The sequence below is a fragment of the Carcharhinus amblyrhynchos genome, chromosome 5 (genome assembly GCF_965287045.1).
Source record: "Carcharhinus amblyrhynchos chromosome 5, sCarAmb.v2.hapA, whole genome shotgun sequence".
Lineage (NCBI taxonomy): Eukaryota > Metazoa > Chordata > Chondrichthyes > Carcharhiniformes > Carcharhinidae > Carcharhinus > Carcharhinus amblyrhynchos.
In genome coordinates, this window is record NC_137328.1 from 46,034,152 (window position 1) to 46,054,233 (window position 20,082).

A 20,082-nucleotide genomic window follows, 5' to 3' on the forward strand; every position below is an offset into this window, starting at 1 on the left:
TGTTGCTAAATATTCAGCGATCCTTCACCATCAGGGGCCGTGTTCTATCTGACTGACATTTCTGAGCTCACCTTTGAGGAGTCTTTTATTGGCACACGGTGGACATGGAGTTCTAGCCAAATCTGACTTGTTTCAAAATGGGAATGGCTGGTTGTAAGGGTCTGGGGGAAATCGTGATTTGGAAACTGCACACTTTGACAGTCGTGGGTACGTGCTTTGTGCATCCGCGTGTTATTATTGGCTGGTGCCCAGGGAAGATTCAGTCAACACACTGAAGAAAACTGTTGCAATGTTGTCTCTGAGCTCACTCAGTCTAGCGGGCGGGCGAAGCGGCAGAATCTGTGCCTTAAAACGTCTGCATGTTCCGTCACACCCCCAAATCTCCCCCGTTTGAAAAGGATCAATGATTTAATGACGTTTCCGATTGAAATGCAAATCGCATTGCCTGAGAGAGTACTTAGCCTTGAGTGAAAATCGTCTGTGGTCTTTCTGACGGTCTGGAATCGGGTTGCCAATGCTACCAGGGGACATATCAACAGGAGAGTGATACAAATAATACGCTACAAGACAGGACTACTTCTCAACGGTAATAAGATGAACGAAATATGATTTTGCAAAATACTGACAACCACTTTATTTTGATGCATGATACATTAGTCTTGAAAGTAAATACGATCATGTCTCGTATATCTTTATTCTGTTATTAATGTGTTACATCTAAAATAAAACATTGTTGTGTATTTGGCCATATCTGTCCAATAAGTCACATTTGCTAGACTGCTGGGGTTATCTTGACCAGTTTGAGACATTCTGGCACATTGCTCTGGTTGGCAAAGGGTATAACCCAGTTACGTAGCAGTGATTTATTTTTAATGTACAAAGGGGACCTGCTTTTTTAGCGAACAGATTGAATGGTATCTAACTTCCATACATTAACCAATTATTCTTTGCAGATCAAGGGCTCCGACCCAGTTATTTCCACAATGGGCTCAAAGAACCGACCATGAAAAAGAGCACATTCTGGGATTGTTCCCTTCGACTTTCCTGGAGAATGGACGGTGAAACATTTACTTCCACTCTGCTGCCGGCAGGCGGTGCAGTTCACGAGGGGATGACTCTGGAACAGAAAACCACTTTCGCCTTTGTTATCTTCCTATTTATCTTCTTGGGAATCCTCATCGTTAGGTGTTTCAGGATCCTACTGGATCCGTACAGAAGCATGCCTACCTCCACCTGGGCAGACGGGCTGGACGGATTGGAGAAAGGACAGTTCGACTATGTTCTAGCCTGAAAAGGGACGTCTTCAGAACTGAACATTTCCAACGTGTCTGTAATTTACTGACATGAGATGGATACATTGTCAAAATGGATACATTGTCAACCCGCAGTGTCTGAGTTGTAAAAACAAAGTTCTCCTGCAATTGTAACATCTGTCTAATGCCGCTTGGTACAACAGAACTGAATAAGTATCTGTAACTAGCAAATGTAAGACAATTGCAGAGATTCCATTCTATGGCCTCTTTACTAAAGGTTCCTGCGCGTTATAGATAAACATTTGTTGGGTGAGGTTTGCACAAAAACGTAATCAGCACCGTTTAATGTATTTCTCCTTCAGAAAGCGTATTAGACTTCTTTAGCAATCGTGATGTTGGACTTGAGTTTGACATGCTGTGATCCAGCTTTCAAATTGATCTCGTGTTTGTGCACCACTTAATGGAGAGGATGGAGAATGCTATTTCACCGTGGCAGCCTTGTGTCTTTCTATGAATCAATAGATATAAAATAAAAACCCTAATCAATCGTCCATAGCATTGACACTGGGTGTCCTGATTCTGACCTTCAAATCTTGAATTTCAAACCCTTAATGAATCAAATTTTTGCTCTCTTTTTTCACGTTTGCATCTGGCACCGGTAAAAACCCACCCTCAGTTAAGAAGGGCTCCAAATCATGCTGAGAATTACACACACATCTCACGAACTAAATCCAAACAGTTTAGTTCAGGTTGGCAGAGCCATTGTTTCTGTACCATGCAGTTTATGAAGCAGTATTGATGGAGCTTAGCCAGCCAAACCCAATATGCTTGTCGAGCTAACATCATCCCATGAATGAAGATGTGCACCGATGAAGGGTCATCCAGATTCCAAACATTGATTCTGTCCTCTCTCCACAGACACTGTCAGACCTGCTGAGATTTTCCAGCATTTTCCATTTCAGATTTCAGCATTAGCAGTATTTTGCCTCTGTCAATGAAGATGTTGGCTTTCAGGTTATCTATAGCCAAATTGGATGACTGCTACTCTCAGTGGTAGGGCTATACCTACAAGCTTCATTGGTCTGGCTAGTCAAACACCAGTTATGTCACTGAGTCCTGTGAGTGCAGTTGACTTAGGTACTGATTACTGAATCTGCCACATTCAGTTGACTTACTTCTGAATTTTTATCATCACATTGGAGTCACTTTGAACCCATGCAGTTGTTGTATGACCACTCCTTTGAAGAAGGATGGTTGCCAGCTGGATGCTCGATAAATAACAAAGGCAGATTTGAGCCGTTGCAGGACAGAGAACAGATCTTGTGATGTGGGCACTTCTCTCATGTGACATAGTGAAATCAATACTAGAAAATAATAGGGTACAGCATGTGCCTCTGCTCTGATGAAGAACATGCGCTCACCCATACAAGCAATTTCATCTGGTGGAGAAGTTTTGGTGTTGGGCCCAGGATCTTTTCAGTTTCAATTCATGAGGAAATGTATCTTTTTTTATCTAAAATATTAGCTAGCACAAATGGACAAATTGTAATTGGTTTCTGTAAACAGCTAGGTGAAAAGAGCTTGTTGCTGTTTTTCTGTTAATGGATGAATATACACCACAACAGCTAAGTGATTAAACTGTCAAATTGTTTTTACAAATTTGCTCCAGGCTGAGGGAAATCTCAAACGCTCTGTAGCCCTTCGAGCTATAGCAATTCAAGTTATAAATAGTTGATGGAACAAAAGATGAGTTTCCTGTCTTTGATTGCTAAGGACCAAACTAAATGTGTCGCATAATAAATGTTAGAAAAGAGAATATCTACCCAGATGATATGAACAATTTCCACAGATGACTTGCTTCCTTATATGAGACTGACTCCCTGAGCAGAACACATTAGTGAGCAGTGGTACTTGTACGGGGCACTGGTCAGAAAATGCTAGGCCCATGATGTTTGATTTTCTATCCTTTCATTCAAACCAGGCAAACTGTCCACAGTAGTATAAATGTCAATGGACTATGAAAGGGTGAATATATTGAGCAAATTTCTTTTATTCTGCAACTTTTAAATTGCACAAAATTATCAAGGACAGATGAAAAGTTACCTCCAGAGATCCTGTGGAATTTATAGAGCCAGTGTTATTCTGATGCCATTAGAGAAGGAGATGCTCTGATAAAGAGTCACCCAGACTCAAAATGTTGGCTCGATTCTCTCCCCACAGACCTGCTAAGATTTTTCAGCATTTTCTGTTTTTGTTTCAGATTCCAGCATCCACAGTATTTTGCCTCCACATTACTCCAGCTCTCTCTGATGCAGCATAGTATGCATATATAGTATGATGTAATTATCATAATGGCATTTAGAACTTCTGACTTTGCTGATAATTCTACCATGGCCACAAACAATTTGTTCATAGAAATCATCATAGATTCCTAACAGAAGGGAGCCATCCGTGTCTCCATCAACTCTCCAACAGAGCATGTTACCTATTCCCATAACCCCACATATTTACCCTGCTAATTGAGCCTGGCCAGATGATCAAAGTTTCAGTGGGGGCATTTTGGAATCGTGACCATAGTTGTGCAAGTTTTTGAATAGCTATGGATAAGGACAAGAGTGGTCCTTGGGTGAAGGTGTTAAATTGGGGGCAGCCCAACTATAATCAAATGAGGCTTGAATTGGAGAATATGCTTTGGAAGTGGTTGTTTGTGGGAAAATCCAGATCTGATTTGTGGGAGTCCTTTAAAGACCAGCTGATTAGAGTGCAGGACAGGCATGTTCCTGTGAAAATTAAGGACGGAAATGGCAGGATTTGGGAACCTTGGATGACAGGGGAAACAGTCAGGTTAGGCAAAGAAAACAAGGAAGCATACATAAGATATAGGCAATTAAAAACTGAATGCAGAGAAAGTAAGAAGGAACTCAAAGAGGGAGTTAGAAGGATGAAAAAAGGCCATGAAATGTCCTTGGCCACCAGAGTTAAGGAGAATTCCAGGCATTTTATACATATATTAGGAGTAAGAGGGTAGCTAGGGAAAGAATAGGCCCACTCAAGGATAAAGGAGGGAAGTTACGCGTGGAGGCAGAGGAAGTAGGTGAGATCTTTAATGGGTACTTTGCATCGGTATTCACCAAAGAGAGGGACATGAGGGATGTTGAGGTTAGGGAAGGGTGTGGGAATACTCCCTGGCAGGTCAGTATGATGAAGGAGGAAGTTTTGGGTGTCCTGAATTATTATGATAGACAAGTCCCTAGGGTTGGGTAGGATCTATCCTAGGATACTGTGGGAGGCAAGGGACAAAATAGCTGGGGCTTTAACAGATTTCTTTGCATCCTCTTTGGCCACAAGCAAGGTTCCAGAAGACTAGAGAATAGCCAATGTTGTTCCTTTGTTTAGAAGGGAACAGAGATAATCCAGGTAATTACAGACCAGGAAGCCTGATATCAGTAGTGGGGAAGCTGTTGGAGAAGATACTGACAGACCGAACTTCTTCACGTTTGGAAGCAAATTGACTTGTTAGTGATAGGCAGCATGGGTTTGTGGGGAAGGTCATGTCATGTCTCACCAGTTTGACTGAGTTTTTTGAAGAGGTGACAAGAATATTTGTTGGGGGAAAGGCAGTGGATGTTGTCTACATGGGCTTCAGTAAGGCATTTGACAAGGTCTCTCATGGCAGGTTGGTACAAAAGCAAAGTCTCATGAGATCCGGGTGTGCTATCTAGATGGATACAGAACTGGCTTGGCCATAGAAGACAGAGAGCAGTGTTCAGAGGGTGCTTTTCAGAATGGAGATCAGTAACTAGTGGTATTTCACAGCGATTAGTGCTGGAATCTGTTGTTTGTAATATATATAAATGATCTGAAGGAAAATGTAGATAGTCTGTTTAATCAGTTTGTAGATGATATGAAAATGGCAAAGTTGCAGTTAGTGAAGAGGATTGTCTGAGGATACAGATAGATTGTGGACTTGGGCAGAAAAATGGCAGATGGAGTTTAATTAAGATAAATGCAAGGTGATGCATTTTGGAAGATAAAATTCAGGTGCGAATTATACAGTAAATGATAGAACCCTTCAGAGTGTTGACATAGAGGGATCTGGGCATGCAGGCCCACAGATCCCTGTAAGTGGCAACACAGGAGGAAAAAGTGGTCAAGAAGGCATACAGTATGCTTGCCTTCATTGGCAGAGGTATTGAGTATAAAAGTATTGAGTATAAAAATGTTACAGCTGTATAAAACTTTAGTTAGGCCACATTTGGAATATTCTGAGCAGTTCTGGGTGCCACACTACAGAAGGCTGTGGATGCTTTGGAGAGAGTGCAAAGAAGGTTTACCAGAATGATGCCTAGTCTTGAGATTTTTAGGTATGAAGAGAGGTTGGATAAACTCGGATTGTTTTCACTGGAAAGAAGAAGAGTGGGAAGGCAGGGGGTGGGGAGCTGATAGGAGTGTACGAAATCATGAAAGACATAGATAAGATGGATAGCTAGAGGCTCTTTCCCAGGGTGGAAAAGGTCAACTACAAGAGGGCACAGGTTTAAGGTGAGAGGGGAAAAGTTTAGGGGTGACATGTGGGGAAAAGTTTGCATACAGAAGGTGATAGGTGTCTGGAATTAACTGCCGGGCAAATTACAACATTCAAGTCATTGATAGGTACATGAATGGAAGACGAATAGAGGGAGAGGAATTGCATATGGGCAATAAATAATGGTTCTAAGTAAGGATTTGGAATTGGCGCAGGCTTGGTTGGTCAAAGGGCCTGTTCCTGTGCTGTATTGTTCTTTGTACTTTAATTCCCCTAATCTATTCATCTTGGAACACTAAGAGACAATTTTGCATGGGCAATCAACTGAACCTGCACATCTTTGGTCTCTGGGAGGAAACCAGAGCATTTACAGAAACCCATACAGACACATTTGGGGGAGGAGGGTGTGGGGGGTGGTCATGCAAATACCACACAGTCGGTTGCCCAAGGCTGGAATTGAAACTGGGTCCATGGCACTGTGAGGCAGCAGTGCTAACCACTCTGCCACCCATTTTTAATAACATACTTACACACAGAAAATAAGATGAGAAATAGGAGCAGGAGTAGACCATATTGCCTCACTGGTCTGTCCACAATACTATCATAACCAATCTGCCTCAATTCCACTTTTCTGTCTTCTCTCCATATCCCTTGATTCACTGAGAGATCAAAAATTTGTCTATCTCAGCTTTAAACATTATCAACAATGGAGCGTCCACAAGTCTCTGGGGTGTACAAAGATTTACAGACCTCTGAATGATGAAATTTGTCCTAATTTCAGTTCTAAATCTTATCCTTAGACCAGGCCCTTTCATTTAAGATTTTTTAATTTTGGGAAAACAACCTCTCAGCGTCTGCTTTGTCGAGTTCCTTCATAATCTTGTATGTCTCCCTGAGATTGCCTCTCATTCTTCTAAATTCCTGAAAATATAGGCTTCATTTACTCAACCTCTCATCATAGGGGAACCCTCTCATTCCAGCAATCAATCTAATGAATCTTCATTGTATTGCCCTCAATCTAAATGGATAGATATGGAGATCAAAGCTGTGTACCGTGCTCCAGGTGGTCACACTTGTGTAATTCAAGAGGACATGATACTATCTTTTTTTTTATCGGGTGTTCATATTTTGTTTATAAAATAGGCCAAAAAGATCAGAAGCCTGGATTATTTTCATCAGATATTTTCGAAGTGGCGGAAGTATTTTGACATGGTGACATCTAAATTGCGAAGTTGTTAAGAGATCATGTACCACAAGACTGCAAACTGTAATATCAGCAGGATGGGTTGAGGAAAGAAAACCACTATCAAAAAAATCAAGTAAGTTAAAAATGCTTTGAGACAGATGTGAAAGTAGTGTATCTAACATCAGTTCTGAGTTGAAATTGTGATTGTTTGTCCAACTCCACACTCTCTGTCCGGAGGGCATATATTGCAGTAGTTATATTACTCGAATACTAATCTAAAGAATTTGAGTTTAAATCCCCCTGTGCTGGTTTGAGAATCTAGAATTAAATAAGTGGGGATGCCAAAAAATGGCCACAAAGTTTTTTTTACAACAATTGATTTGTTGTAAAATTTAATTGGTCCATTAATGTCCTATAGGAAAGGACAGTTTTTATTTCTGGCCTCTATTAACCATTCTCTGAAATGCCCTGGAAAACTATTCGATTTACAAAAGAAAACACATTGCAGTGATTCGAAAAGAAAGCCCAACTTTTAAAGATGGACAACTGCTGACCTTGTTGTTGATTGCCACATACCAAAAATGAATTTTAAAAATTCATTTGGCAATCAACAAGGTCAGCAGTTGTTGTTCATTTCCAATTAAAAATGTATATTATGTCAATGCTACCAGAAATTATGAATATGTAAACAGTAACACACAAATCTTGTATGTTAGCCATTCAGTTTGCCTTGCTGTGGAGCACAAGTCTAATTCAAAGTCTGCATGGAATCATTGAACATGACAACACAGGAGACCGTTCAGTTCATCGTGTTGTGCTGGCTGTTTGAAGGAGCTATTCATTTTAGTCCCACAATCCAGATGTTTCTTCATAATCCTGCAAATTTTTCTCTTTAATACATGTCAAATTGCCATTTAAAAGTTCCTGTTGAATCTGCTTCCACCATCTTTTCCAGTAGTGCATTCCAGCCTCCTGCGTGGAAAAAAAAGAGCTCATTTTCCCTCTACTCAATTTTCAATTTTAAAATCAGTATTCTCTGTTTATTGACCCACTTGTCATAGAATGATAATGATCATAGAACGCTCCTTTTATCTTTTAAAAGATAAATTCCATAGACAAATCTCCTTAAAGTTTTTCCTATTTCCTTGGCCAAAACCTTTCATATTTTTGAATAGCTGTAATAGTTCTTCCTTGAATCTTCACAAATTGCTCCAGGTTAGTAAAGTCCCTCATTCCTGGTATACATCCTCTGTACCCTGACCAAAGTCTTGACATCCTTCCTAAAGTGTGGTGGCCAGAATTGTACACAATACTCAACTGAGATCTAGCCAATGGTATGGGTTTAGCATGACTCCCTCATTTTTGTACTCAACACCCCTATTTACAAAACCAAATAGCCCACACTTGCTTAAAAAGATTAAAATTAAAATATGTGAATGCTGGAATCTGAAACAAGAGCAGAGAATGCTGGAAAAACTCAATAGGCCTGGCAGCATCTGTAGAGAGAGAAAAGAAAGTTAACATTTCAAGTCTGTATGACTCTGTAGAGCTGAAGGAGGAAGAAATGTGTTGCATTACATACTGTATAAGAAGGGTGCGTTAGCTGGGACAGGGCAGAAGCTCAATGGTTGGTCAGAGTTAGGAGAGATTACAACAAAGATGTAGCAAGACTTAGGAGCAAGTGACAGATGGCCCAGTGGGGGAGAGAGATAGAGGGTTTATGTACTGGGATAAAATGATTGGGATATGAGAAAAATGTTAAGATGGAAGAGCAAGGTCACAGCTTAAAGTCAATGTTAAGTCATGAGGGCTGTAATGTGCCTAATCAGAAGATGAGCTGTTCCTTCTTGAGTTTGCATTGGGCTCCACTGGAACGCTGCAGCAGTGGTCATGAGAGCAAGGTGCTGAGTTAAAATGGCAAGCAACAGGAAGGCTGGACAGTGAGGAGGGGGGAAGTAAGGGATTGCAAGGGAAGGTAATGTGGAATAGGGATAAGGAGTTGGTTGTAATGGAGGAGTGGACCAGGGTGTCATGGAGGATGCAGTCCCTGCAGAACATTGGCAGGGGGATTGAGGGGAAAAATGTTTCATGATTGCATCATGCTGGAGTTAGCAGGAATAGGGCAGGAGGATCCTTTGAACGCGGAGGCTAGGGGAGTGGAAAGTGAGGACAAGGGGAACCCTATCTTTGTTCTGAGAGGAAGGGGAAGGGGAGAGGGCAGAGGTGCAAGATATGGATTGAACCTGGATGAATGCCCTGTCAAACAAATGGAGTCACTCTCAATTGAGGAAAAAGGCAGACATGTTAAAGTGGCATTTTTGAAGGTGAGATCATTGGAACAAATGCAATGGAGACCAAGAAACTGGGAAAATGGGGTGGAATTCTTACAAGAAGCAAGGTGTGAGGAACTGTTATCAATGTAGTTGTGGGAGTTGGTGGACTTGTAATGAATATTAGCCGTCGGTCTATTACTGAAAATGGAGACGGAGTGGTCAAGGAAGGGAAAGTGTCAGAGATGGACCTTGAGAAGGAGAGAAAGGGATGGAAATTGGAAGCAAATCAATAAATTATCCAGGTCCAGATGAGAGCTTGAAGCAGCACCAATACATTCATCACGGGAATGGGTCTGAGTAGGAATAAACACAGAATGTTCCACATAACCACAAATGACAGGCATAATTGGGGCCCATGTTGGTACCCAAGCCACACCTTTAATTTACAGGAAGTGACAAGTTAAAAGAGAAATTATTTTGTGACAGAACAAGTTCAGTAGGTGGAGGAGAATGGAAGAAGGAAATGGAGAGCCTTCAGAATCTCCTAATGGGGGATGCAGGTGTAGAGGGATTGGATATCCATCATGAAGGGGAGGTGGGTAGGGCCAGGGAATTGGAAGTTGTTGATATGATGTAAGGAATAAGCAGAATTATGAATGTAGGTGGAAAGAGAATGGACAAGGAGAGAGAGAGAGAGAGATGAAGTCAAGATAGGAAGTGGAGCAGGAAAAAGCTGATATGATGGGTCCACCCTGTTTGTGGATTTTGGGAAGGAGGTAGAAGCAGTCTGTGGGTTTGGGGTCTATGAGTTTGGAAGCTGTGGAGGGAAGGTTTCCAGAGATGATAAGGTCAATGACAGTCCCAAAAACAATGGCTTGATGTTGGGTGGTGGGGTCATGGTCTGGGAAGGTAGGAGGAATTGTCTGAGAGTTGGTCTCAGCCTCTTAGGTAAGAGGTCAGTACAGCAGATTTGATCACACGGTCAGGGATGGACCTAAGAGAACATAAAGCAGCAAGTTCAGAGGGAGACAGGTTGGAGTGGGTGAAAGGGGGAATTAAATCAAGATGGTCATGTCACAATGATAGTTCTCAAAAACTCAACAGCAGGTGAGAGGTTAACGGATGGGGCCCAGTTAGAGAGAGAACATCGGAGGAGGGTAAAAGGATCCGTTGAATAGGAGGAGGACTCCTGCCCAAAGAAGTGAGTATTGAGACAGAGACAACAGAAGCTTTCAGCATTGTGCCAAACCTGAAATTAATTGAGAAGAACATAACAGGATGAAATTAAGTCATTTGCTGAGTATAGAACATTCAGTATCAGAGAGGAGCAGTTCAGAGGGTATAGTGAAAACACAACAAGGTATGGGATTAGATGAAGGGATGGGGCCAGAGGCAAGGTGTGGAGGGTTCAGGATGGCAATTGGTATCAGAAAGTTGTCAGAGCTTGCGTTCCTTAATGCCTAAAAGGAAGAGAAAACATTTCTCGTGAAGGCATTGAATGAGACGAAGAATAAAATGGAACTGGGAACAAGGACAGCTTTGAGAGAGGATATCTTGGTGCTGCTGGAGAAGAAGTCAAGCGTGTATATATGGCAGCACATGGCAGTGTGGATCTCAGAACGCAGCGAGAGCAGTAGTCTGAGGAGTGCTGTATATCACGGAAATACCTGTTATCCTGTACAAATTCAGAACATGAGGAATGGGACTTCAGTTGGAATCAATGTGAGGGGAGTTGGAGGGGGAGACAGTTGCTGAGGAAGGAAATGTGGCTGTGAAAACTAGTTTTGATAAACACCTTGTCAAACACCAGGAGGGAAATGGAAATCAATGAAGGTGAACAAGATAAGCGTGTCAGATGGAATTCTCGTTGGAGAGAAGACTAGTACTTCTGCATTCCTGGAAGAGAAATGGCAGTGAATTAAATGCTTAACTGATTTATCAAGTTGTCTTGCCATCTTCAGAAATTGGTGAATCGGTGCCCCTGGTCCCGTACTCTTGCATTTCCCTTCACAGAGTGTCAGATTATACAGACTCTCCATGTTGCTCTTCCCAAAGTGCCTCACTTCTTACTTATCTGGAATAAATTGTATTTGTCATGTGCCCATTTATTTCACCAGTCTGCCTGTGTCCTCTTGAATTTTAATACTATCTCTTTCATTACTTAGCATTTTGCCTAGTTTTGGATGTAAACTTCAAAAATTGTGCTCCCTTAGATCCAGGTCATTCATATGTAACAAGGAAAATAACATTCTTCTTTCCAAGCAAAAATAAGCATTCACCACTAATTATTTTTCTAAATTACCACCATCTTTTTAATCATGATGTTGTTTTATTTTCTTACATATTGCGCTGAGTGAAAAAAGGGCATATTTCTTTCTAAAAAGAATTTGATTTCCAGTTCAGTCAGAAGAATTTAAAGAGAGTTGTCAGGCTGATTTGTTCATTCAATTCTTTGGAATTTGCCTCTAGGTTCCTACTGCTGTATCATTTAAATTTTCATCTAAGGTAAGCGAATTTAGTTTGTAGTTTATATGATGAAAAATGCCTGCATATCTAATATGATGCATCTTTTGAAGAGAAATCAGAACTGGTCCGAATGGAATTTTTATTTACCAACCAGTAGCGAGTTTATAATGGAAGATAGCAACATGTACCTGATATCATTGAATCCCTACAGTGCAGAAGGAGGCCATTCAGCCCATCAAGTCTCTACAAACCAGAATCCCACCCAGGTCCTATTCCAGTAAACCCTCAAATTTATCCTGTTAATTCTCCTGACACTAGGGTTAACTTAGCATGGCCAATCAACTTAACCCAGATATCTTTGGAGTCTGGGAGGAAACCAGAGCACCCGCAGTAAACCCATGCAGACACAGAGAGAATGTGCAAACTTCACGCAGACAGTGACTTGAGGCTGGAATTTGCTAGTGAGATACAAGGTCTTGACTAATGACACCTTTGTGGAGGCCACAGGCCGAGAAGGTGGACCATTACAATGAGGCACACTCTGCCACCAGGAATGTTTCAAGTGTTGCGTTGGCCTTCTAAGCATGCAATTCAGATGTCTGGACCAGTCTGGCAGGGCTCTGCAGTATAGCCAGGAGATGGTCTCAAAGACTGTAGTTGATTGTGTGTTCCTAAGTCTTGTACCGCAGCAGGGTGACGTGGAGGGTGGGGGGGGGAGGAGGAGGAACAAGTGGTCCTGAAGATGAGGAAGAGGAGGAGGACACTGGACAGGGGGTGAGTACACAAGGTGCTACAGAGCCACAGGACCAGGGAGTCTCTCATGGCTCTCTTCAGGTGATAAATCTGGAGGCATTGTCCAGTAGTTCAATCTCCACCACCCCCATATCCTCAGACATGTCATGGCTTTTACCCTCTTCCCCCACTCCCCTCGTTTGGAACACCCACACTTCCCCCACCAATCCTTGACCAATCCTTGTACTCTCCCCCCACCCCTACCTCTAAAAGGTCAATGTAATGTCACAGCAGGGTGTAGGGCCTGATTGGCAGTGCCAGCGTGTTTATCGCAAGGCAGGAAGGGTGCTGATGACTCACTGTGACGAAAGCTGTGGAGCTCCTCATGGCAATGAGAAATCTGACCCCTGTCTACCTCAAAACCTTCCATGACTTCCTTTTCCATAGCTGTGTGTGTGATGGGGGCACTTTCATCTGTCCGATAATTAGTCCAGGTGGGCAGAGGGGATGTGTTTGGCTGAGGGATTCCTATCCAGAGAGTGGTCCAGATATGAACAGAGAGGTCTAATTTTGGCTCATATGGCCCTCTACCAGAGTGTAAGTCTGTTGGGCCTGTGAGACCAAGTGTTGCACTGGAAACAGAGTGTCAGGGGGTGGCATGAGTGAGGAGTGGGATCCAGAGGGGCTGGAAACTAGAAGTTCCTTTGTGGAAAGCCCTGGGCTTTGCTTCTTCCTTTCTCAGGGCACTCAGTGGCCCCCAGGTCACTCCATGTGACAGAAGGGCAGCTAGAGTGAGATCCTGCTGCTTCACTATCTGTGGTGATGCCAGTCCAGGAAGCCCTCCATAGTCTAAGCAATGTGGGCAATGCCCTCAGCCAAGCTCTTGGGCACATCTGCAATGCCCACTTAGCATGCCTGTGAGAATTGGACAGCCCAGAGTGAGCCGGGCCCTCAGTATTGGACAGCCCAATGTGAGCCAGGCCTTGGACATCACCGGTCATTTCTGTGACGTCTTACCCTATGCACTCCACTGTGGTCACCTCCTATGACAGAAGCCAGTGGACTTCTCCGGATGGTCTTCCAGTTGCAGGAAGGTTCCAGACACCACCTTCTTGATAAGCATGGCTTTGCTTCTGCATCTGTAGCTGTGCGGGGATGAGCATTCCTAGAGAATCAACATCTGCCTTCAGAGCAGCAGGCTCCTGGGAGTCCGCAGTCTTCTGAACGTCAGCTCACCGGGAAGTTCCTACTTCCACCTGATGTGCAGCAACAACTCCGTGATGCTCACCAAAAAGTGCCCAAAAAGCTTGTTCGCATACAACTCCCACTGAAGTAAGTGTATCTGCACTGGCGGATAGTGCAATAGAAGGCAGTGCCAAAAATTCAGTGTCATCCAGGGTACACTGAGGGTTTGGACAAGGGGTGGGGGGGGTGACATCAGATGGCCTAGCCTTATCAGATGGTGATCCTGGAAGAGGGGACATGAGTTAGTTTTTGGGATCCTCAACAGTGGGGAGAACATTAAACTCACTTGAGATATGGATGAATGTGCTTTGGCTCTCACTTGTTCAGGCAATCCCTACCTCAGTTAGCTACTGACTGTTCCTAGCCCTCCCCTGCAATTTCCAGGATCCTTTCTTCAAAGAGGGTAAGGACCATTAACAGGTATGCCCCCACCCATCATCCGTCCTGTTATGTGCAGCCTTATCCTTCAGGGAAAGAGAAAGGAGATTTTGAGATGATGGCCAGATGGATTTGGGGGCTGACTGTCAATGCCATGTATGGGATCTGGGACAAGCCTGAAGGATCTTGATGAGTGTCAAGAGGGCAGGGAATGAGATTGATGGGGATCATTGTGGCAGGGAGAGGGGAGGGGTGGCTGGAATAGGGGGTTCTAAAGGAGGTTCTGGTAGGCTGGCTGGCTGAAGGCCAGAAGTGTTTATTGTAACATAGCTGTGTTAGGGTCAGGAAGATGACTGGGAGGACAAGTGGGTACTCATGCTTGTAATTCTGTTGTGGTTAATTTTCTTCCTGCACCAATCGCTGTCCTCTGGTCAAGCTGCTGCTGAGGGTCTCAGCTGCCACCTCCCAGGCTTCTGCCACTACAGGTAGCAGGTAGTCTCCTGCCTGCCCAGGGGAACAGGGTAGCTCCCCTCTCCTTGATGGTGTTTGACACCTGTATCCGGGAACTGTGTGACTTGTCTCCTTCTGGCTACATTTCCTGGTGATCTGACTGTAGGGGGTGCAGGGAACACATCTAAACTGCTCCCACATGTTGCTCATTACGAACCACTGGAGGCGGAGACCCACGTTTTTAACATGGGGGCCAGGCTAGCCCATTGGAATAGGCAGGTGGCTTATGATCACCGCTGCCAGCAGAAGTGCAAATCACTCCCACTTACCCACCAGCAGAAGCACTTTGTCGCAAAACAGGAAAATTGGGCCCATAAAACTCCGTAAGCTCTTAGAGAAAGTCCTTCATACTGCAAGCTAGTGTTGAAACTTACAAAATTCAAAGCACATTACGAACCTGATGGGAAATTGCTAAGAGGCAGGAGACAGAGAATAAGGATGATGGACAAGTACTCTAATTGGCAGAAGCTGACTAGTGAGGTCCTATGTTGGGGCTTTCACTATTTGCCAAATTTATTAATAAGGAAACAGAAAAGAGTGGTTAATGGATGTCTTTCTGACTGGTGGAAGGTTTGTCATGAAGTTTCTCAGGAACTGGTGTTAAGATCCTTGATCTCCCCGTTATATTAATCACCAAGACATTGGTGTAAAAGATTAATTTTAAAATTTGCAGATGATATGAATGTTGGAAGTATTGTGAACTACAAGGAGGCTGGACAGAACCTCAAAGGGACATAAAAGGGTTGATGAAAGGGACAAACATGTGACAGACGAAATTCAATTAAAGAAGTGTGAAGTGATTCATTTTGGTAGGAAGAAAGCAGAGAGACAATTTAAATAAACAGTATGATTCTAAAGAGTGTACAGGAGCAGAAGAATCTGGGAGTATATGTTCATGAGCATTTGAAAATGATAGGACAGGCTGAGAGCACAGATAATAATGCATACAAAACCGTAAGCTTTATCAATAGGGGCATAGAATATGAAAATAAGGATGTTATGTTAAAACAGTGGTTTGTCCTAAACTGGAGCATTGCACCCAATTTTTGGTGTTATACTTCAGAAAAGATACAAAGACATTAGAATGTTTCCAGGGATGAGGAACTCCTGTTACATAGTGTACATCCTAACTCTATTAGGGGTTGTGGGATTTAAACAAAAAGAAAAAGGCATGGTCTGCACATATAGATTCAAAATAACAGTAACAGGTTTATTGTAGGAACAGTTGCCTGTACAGTGTAGAAAATTAAACCAAGGCAGGAGTCTGTGAAATGGCTCAGTTACATCACCATCAAATCAAGTGACCAGTCTTAAAGCAGTCGTGCAACCACTTAAATATATAACATGTAGACAGATGAGAGAAATTGGAGCTGTTTTCCTTGAAGAGAGGGGTGAGAGGAGATTTGAGAGAGAGATTCAATATCATGAGGGGTCTGGGCAGAGTGGACAGGGAAAAACTGTTTCCATTGATGGAAGGATCAAGAATGTAATTGGCAAATGTGAAACAAACAACAGTACAAATCGGAGGCGATGGAAGTGTCAAGAGGGATAATGAGTTAGAGGTGGATGTTGTCAGCATGGAAGAATTGAGAATGAGACAGATTTAAAGTAATTGGCAAAAGAAGCAATGGAGACACAAGGAGAAACTTTCTCATGCAATAGGTAATTAATTTCAGGAATGCGCTGCCAGAGATTCAGATTCAATTGAGATATTCAGAAAGAAACTAGATTGTTGTCTGGAAAGAAGAGATTTGCAGGGTTATGGGGAGGATGTAGGGGAATGGCATTAAGTAAGTTGCTTTTTCAGAGAGCTAGCTCAGATACTATGGGATGAATGGCCTCCTTCTATGCTGTAATTACTCTGTGATTCTGGGCGAGTCTTTCCACACAACCCACGGCTCATTTTGTGACAGCAGAGGTGGCCTGCTGTTAATTGGCTGTGGGATTTTCTGGTTCCACCATTGTCAATGGGGTTTCCTGTTGAATACGCCCCTCGCTGACAGGAAATCCACAGAACTGGAAAGTGAACGACTGGAAAATTCTGACCTCTGTGTTTAGGTGAATGGGAAATCGGATTTTAATATAGGCAGATGAGAAGCTATTTACTTTAGATCTAAAAAGGACAAAGCAAGGCACTTTCTAATGGCCCACCACCTACATGCAGCCCAACAAAATAAAGTTGCACCCTTGTCTACCCATGGCCAAATTTGCACCTCTGCTGCTGTGCTCTCTGGTTGGTCTTTCTCCTTCTGCTTGTTCTGCTTCTGTCCTGTTCATATTATTTCCAGTGGGATTTCTGATCAGGTTTGCTGTAAAGTCCTGCCCCACCAGATTGATGGCATCAAACCTCGAATCTAGAAGTTTCCAGTCTCTAGATTTCCTGATTTATGCAGACTGGATTTTACAGATTCTTTCTGGCCATTTCACAAATGGCCAGAATCATCATACTTGATTTTGTCACATCTAAACTCAGATATTCCAAAGCTCCATATTCCGTGCACCATGTCCAAAGCGTCTAAAACATATCAGTGTATCTAAAGACAGAAAGCCAGAGAATGCAAATGCAAGAGGAGAGCCTAATGCAGTTAAGCAAAATTTGGAGCATAAACACAGTAGAGCCACGGGGACAGTGATTTCTGCAGACCCCCCCTCATGAAGAGAAGGATGTTAGGAGAGCATTCAACATATATGATTTTATGTATGGTCTTCCCAATCTGAGTGGCAAAATGAATGGGACAGCAGTAGAGCCCACTGTCATCCTGTTCATCAATGTCGGTTTGAACTAAAGTGCAGTTACAAACCATTTGCAAATGTTTTTTGTTCCAGGCAAGAGAGTCGAGGTACTGAATGAAGGGATGCAGGTCCAGGAACGCCATCAATGCCAAACAGATTGCAGAGTATATAGGACAGATACTTGGAGAGATCAGACAATAGTGTAATCATATAGTATAGCTATGACCACCCATCCCCACACCTCCCTGCACCAATACTAAAACTATCCCTAGTACTGGAATTATTATATTGTAATTTGGGAATAAAATATTGCCCTCATCATGTGAAAAACATAATAATTACTGTTTATGGAGCAGTATAGATAGCACTCATAAAATGCATGACTGAGATCATCCAAACCTACCAGCTGAAGCAAGAAGTTAGCAATAGATGGCAGCAGTGGTTTTCGAATGAGAACATTCATCTTACTGAATGTATTCAAATATTCCTGTTATCTTGCTTGTACTAAAAGTGGGACATTCTGCCCTCATTTGCTGCGGATTTCACACAGTCCCAGCTCTCAGTCTATGTGCTTTGCAAGATAAGGCAGGTTGAGGGCCAAGTGTCTGTCATACTCCAGAGGTTCCATTCCAGAAAGGTATAATATTATCTATTAATGCTGCACTAATTACAGAGACAGTTGAAATGAGATTCAATTCCCAGCCTAAATTTGTAGATTTTGCTCAGTTATTGTCTCAATATGTATCAATTGGTGTCCGGTCTAATGAGTCCTGCCCCAAATTATTTGATAATGGTTCAGACACACTTAGTCAGCTACCAACACATGTTTTTAACTGCAGCAAGAAAGAAAGAGACACATTCATTACAGAATAGAAGAAAAATAATTTTCACATAAATCTAGCTTTGAGTTATAAATAATTTAATAATTTTAATCCTAACCCAATTCCCTTGCTTAAATTTACCGTGGATCTTATAATGCAATATTTCAGAACAACAAAATTTAGCTAAGAGTCACTTTGAGTCAGAGATTGTAGGTTTAAACTTCACTTCAAGCATACCATCTGGGCTAACGTTCCACTAAGAAAGTGCAACATTGTCAGAGGTGTTGCCTTTCAGGCAAGATCAAGATCTCGCAGATAGATGTATTAATATCCCTCCAGCATTATTCAAAGAAAAGAAGAAAAATTCTTCCTGTTGTTTGGGCCAACGTTTATCTAAAGCCTAAAACAGATAATCTGACCATTTTTGCATTGGAGATTGTGCGAGCTTGATGTGCTTCCTATTTTATGGAAATGCAACACTTCAGAACTACTCCATGGGCTGCCAAATGCTTTGACACATTCCAAGAAAGATGCTGTTTAAATGCAAACCTTCCTGTATTTAAATTGTGTCAGTGAATGCTGTACCTTTAAAATCTGCTTTAATTTAAAATCTTTTCTTGTACATTTAAATTAATTCCACAGAGCATATTCTTTGATTAAAAGAAATGATGATTAACTGCATAACTGGCGTCAAATTAACCTCAATGCTTCAATCAGAAACCAGCAGCTCTCCAGTATCAGGAGGATCACTGAAAACAATTGCTAGTCCTGCAGCGAAGTCTGCGGAAGGCTGGAGCCTGGCTGGCAGGAGCCCAGCAAGGGTGGGGGTGAGGTGAGGAGGGGTGGGAGGGATGGTGTGTGTGGGTGTGGTGAGGACATCTGGGAGACGGTGAGATGATGGCTAGAAAAGATGGGAACCTGGGGGTGATAGACTTCGGAAAGAGGGTCCACTGTTCATAGAACCATAGAATTTCTGTAGTGTAGAAAGAGACAATTTGGCCCATTGAGTCTACACCTATTCTCCGAAAGAGCATCTCACCCAGGTCTTCCCTGTAACCCCGTGCATTTATCATGGCTAATCCACTTTACCCATACATCTCTGGACACTAAGGGGCAATTTAGCATGGCCAATTCACCTAAACTGCACATCTTTGGACTGTTGGAGGAAACAGGAGCATCCATGCAGACACAGGGAGAACATGCAAACTCCACACAGACAGTCACCCAAGGTCGGAATCGAATCTAGGTCTCTGGCGCTGTGAAGCAACACTGTCTCACCATGCCGCTGCCTAATAGCCAACTCAATTGGCACTTAGGCAGGCTGCCAGGCAATCCTCCAGCCCCCAACCACCTACCACTCCACTGGCAAAATTACAGAGGGGGCAGGATCAGGCTGCTAGATGGTGCAATTTCACGATTTCTTGTGCTCCCCCACCTTCAAACTGACTGGTATGGATGTATCAAATCCAGTACATGTAGTGTGGGCAGGTGGACATGCAAATTGAGATTTCATCTATTTTGGGTGCATAAGATTGGGTGTGAAAACCTGCCCGAAAAATGGATCAGCAAGTCTCCCATTTTCACATTAGCTGGACACTTTTAGAAGAAATCTCGTAAAATTCTGCCCCATGTGTTGATCCTGATTCTATGCCACCGTTTACAGTAAGTGCATGATCAGTATCTGAGCAGGTGGCTGTTAGTGTCAGATCAAGTGATAGTGTTTTCTCATCAGAGGCCTGGGCCAGGATTTTGCAGTCCTGATGTGTAGGATGCCAAGTGTCGAAACAAAGGGAGGCCTGGGCCTGCATCCAAAATTCTGACTCCCATTTCTGGCACTGAGCCTTTTGATTGGCACAGGAAAGGGTTGTGGGTTGGGAGCCTGCATGCACAGTGGGAGATGTCAAACACCATTGACTGGAATGCTGTTCCAGCAACCATGAGTTTTGACAAGGTTAGGCAG

The 20,082-nt window shown here is 42.8% G+C and overlaps 1 protein-coding gene across 1 annotated transcript; it reads left to right on the plus strand.

Annotated features, from left to right (window-relative positions):
• Positions 1–457: 457 nt before the first annotated feature.
• Positions 458–2,710, plus strand: ctxn3 (cortexin 3). The gene is made up of 2 exons (XM_080189660.1): positions 458–586; positions 954–2,710. The coding sequence occupies exon 2, from the start codon at positions 1,004–1,006 to the stop codon at positions 1,289–1,291; it is 288 nt and encodes a 95-aa protein (XP_080045786.1). The 5' UTR covers positions 458–586; positions 954–1,003; the 3' UTR covers positions 1,292–2,710.
• The last annotated feature ends 17,372 nt before the right edge of the window (positions 2,711–20,082 follow it).

What these genes read in the sequence shown, in the direction of transcription:
- ctxn3 (XM_080189660.1), top strand. Translation starts at nt 1,004, where the DNA reads ATGAAAAAGAGCACATTCTGGGATTGTTCCCTTCGACTTTCCTGGAGA.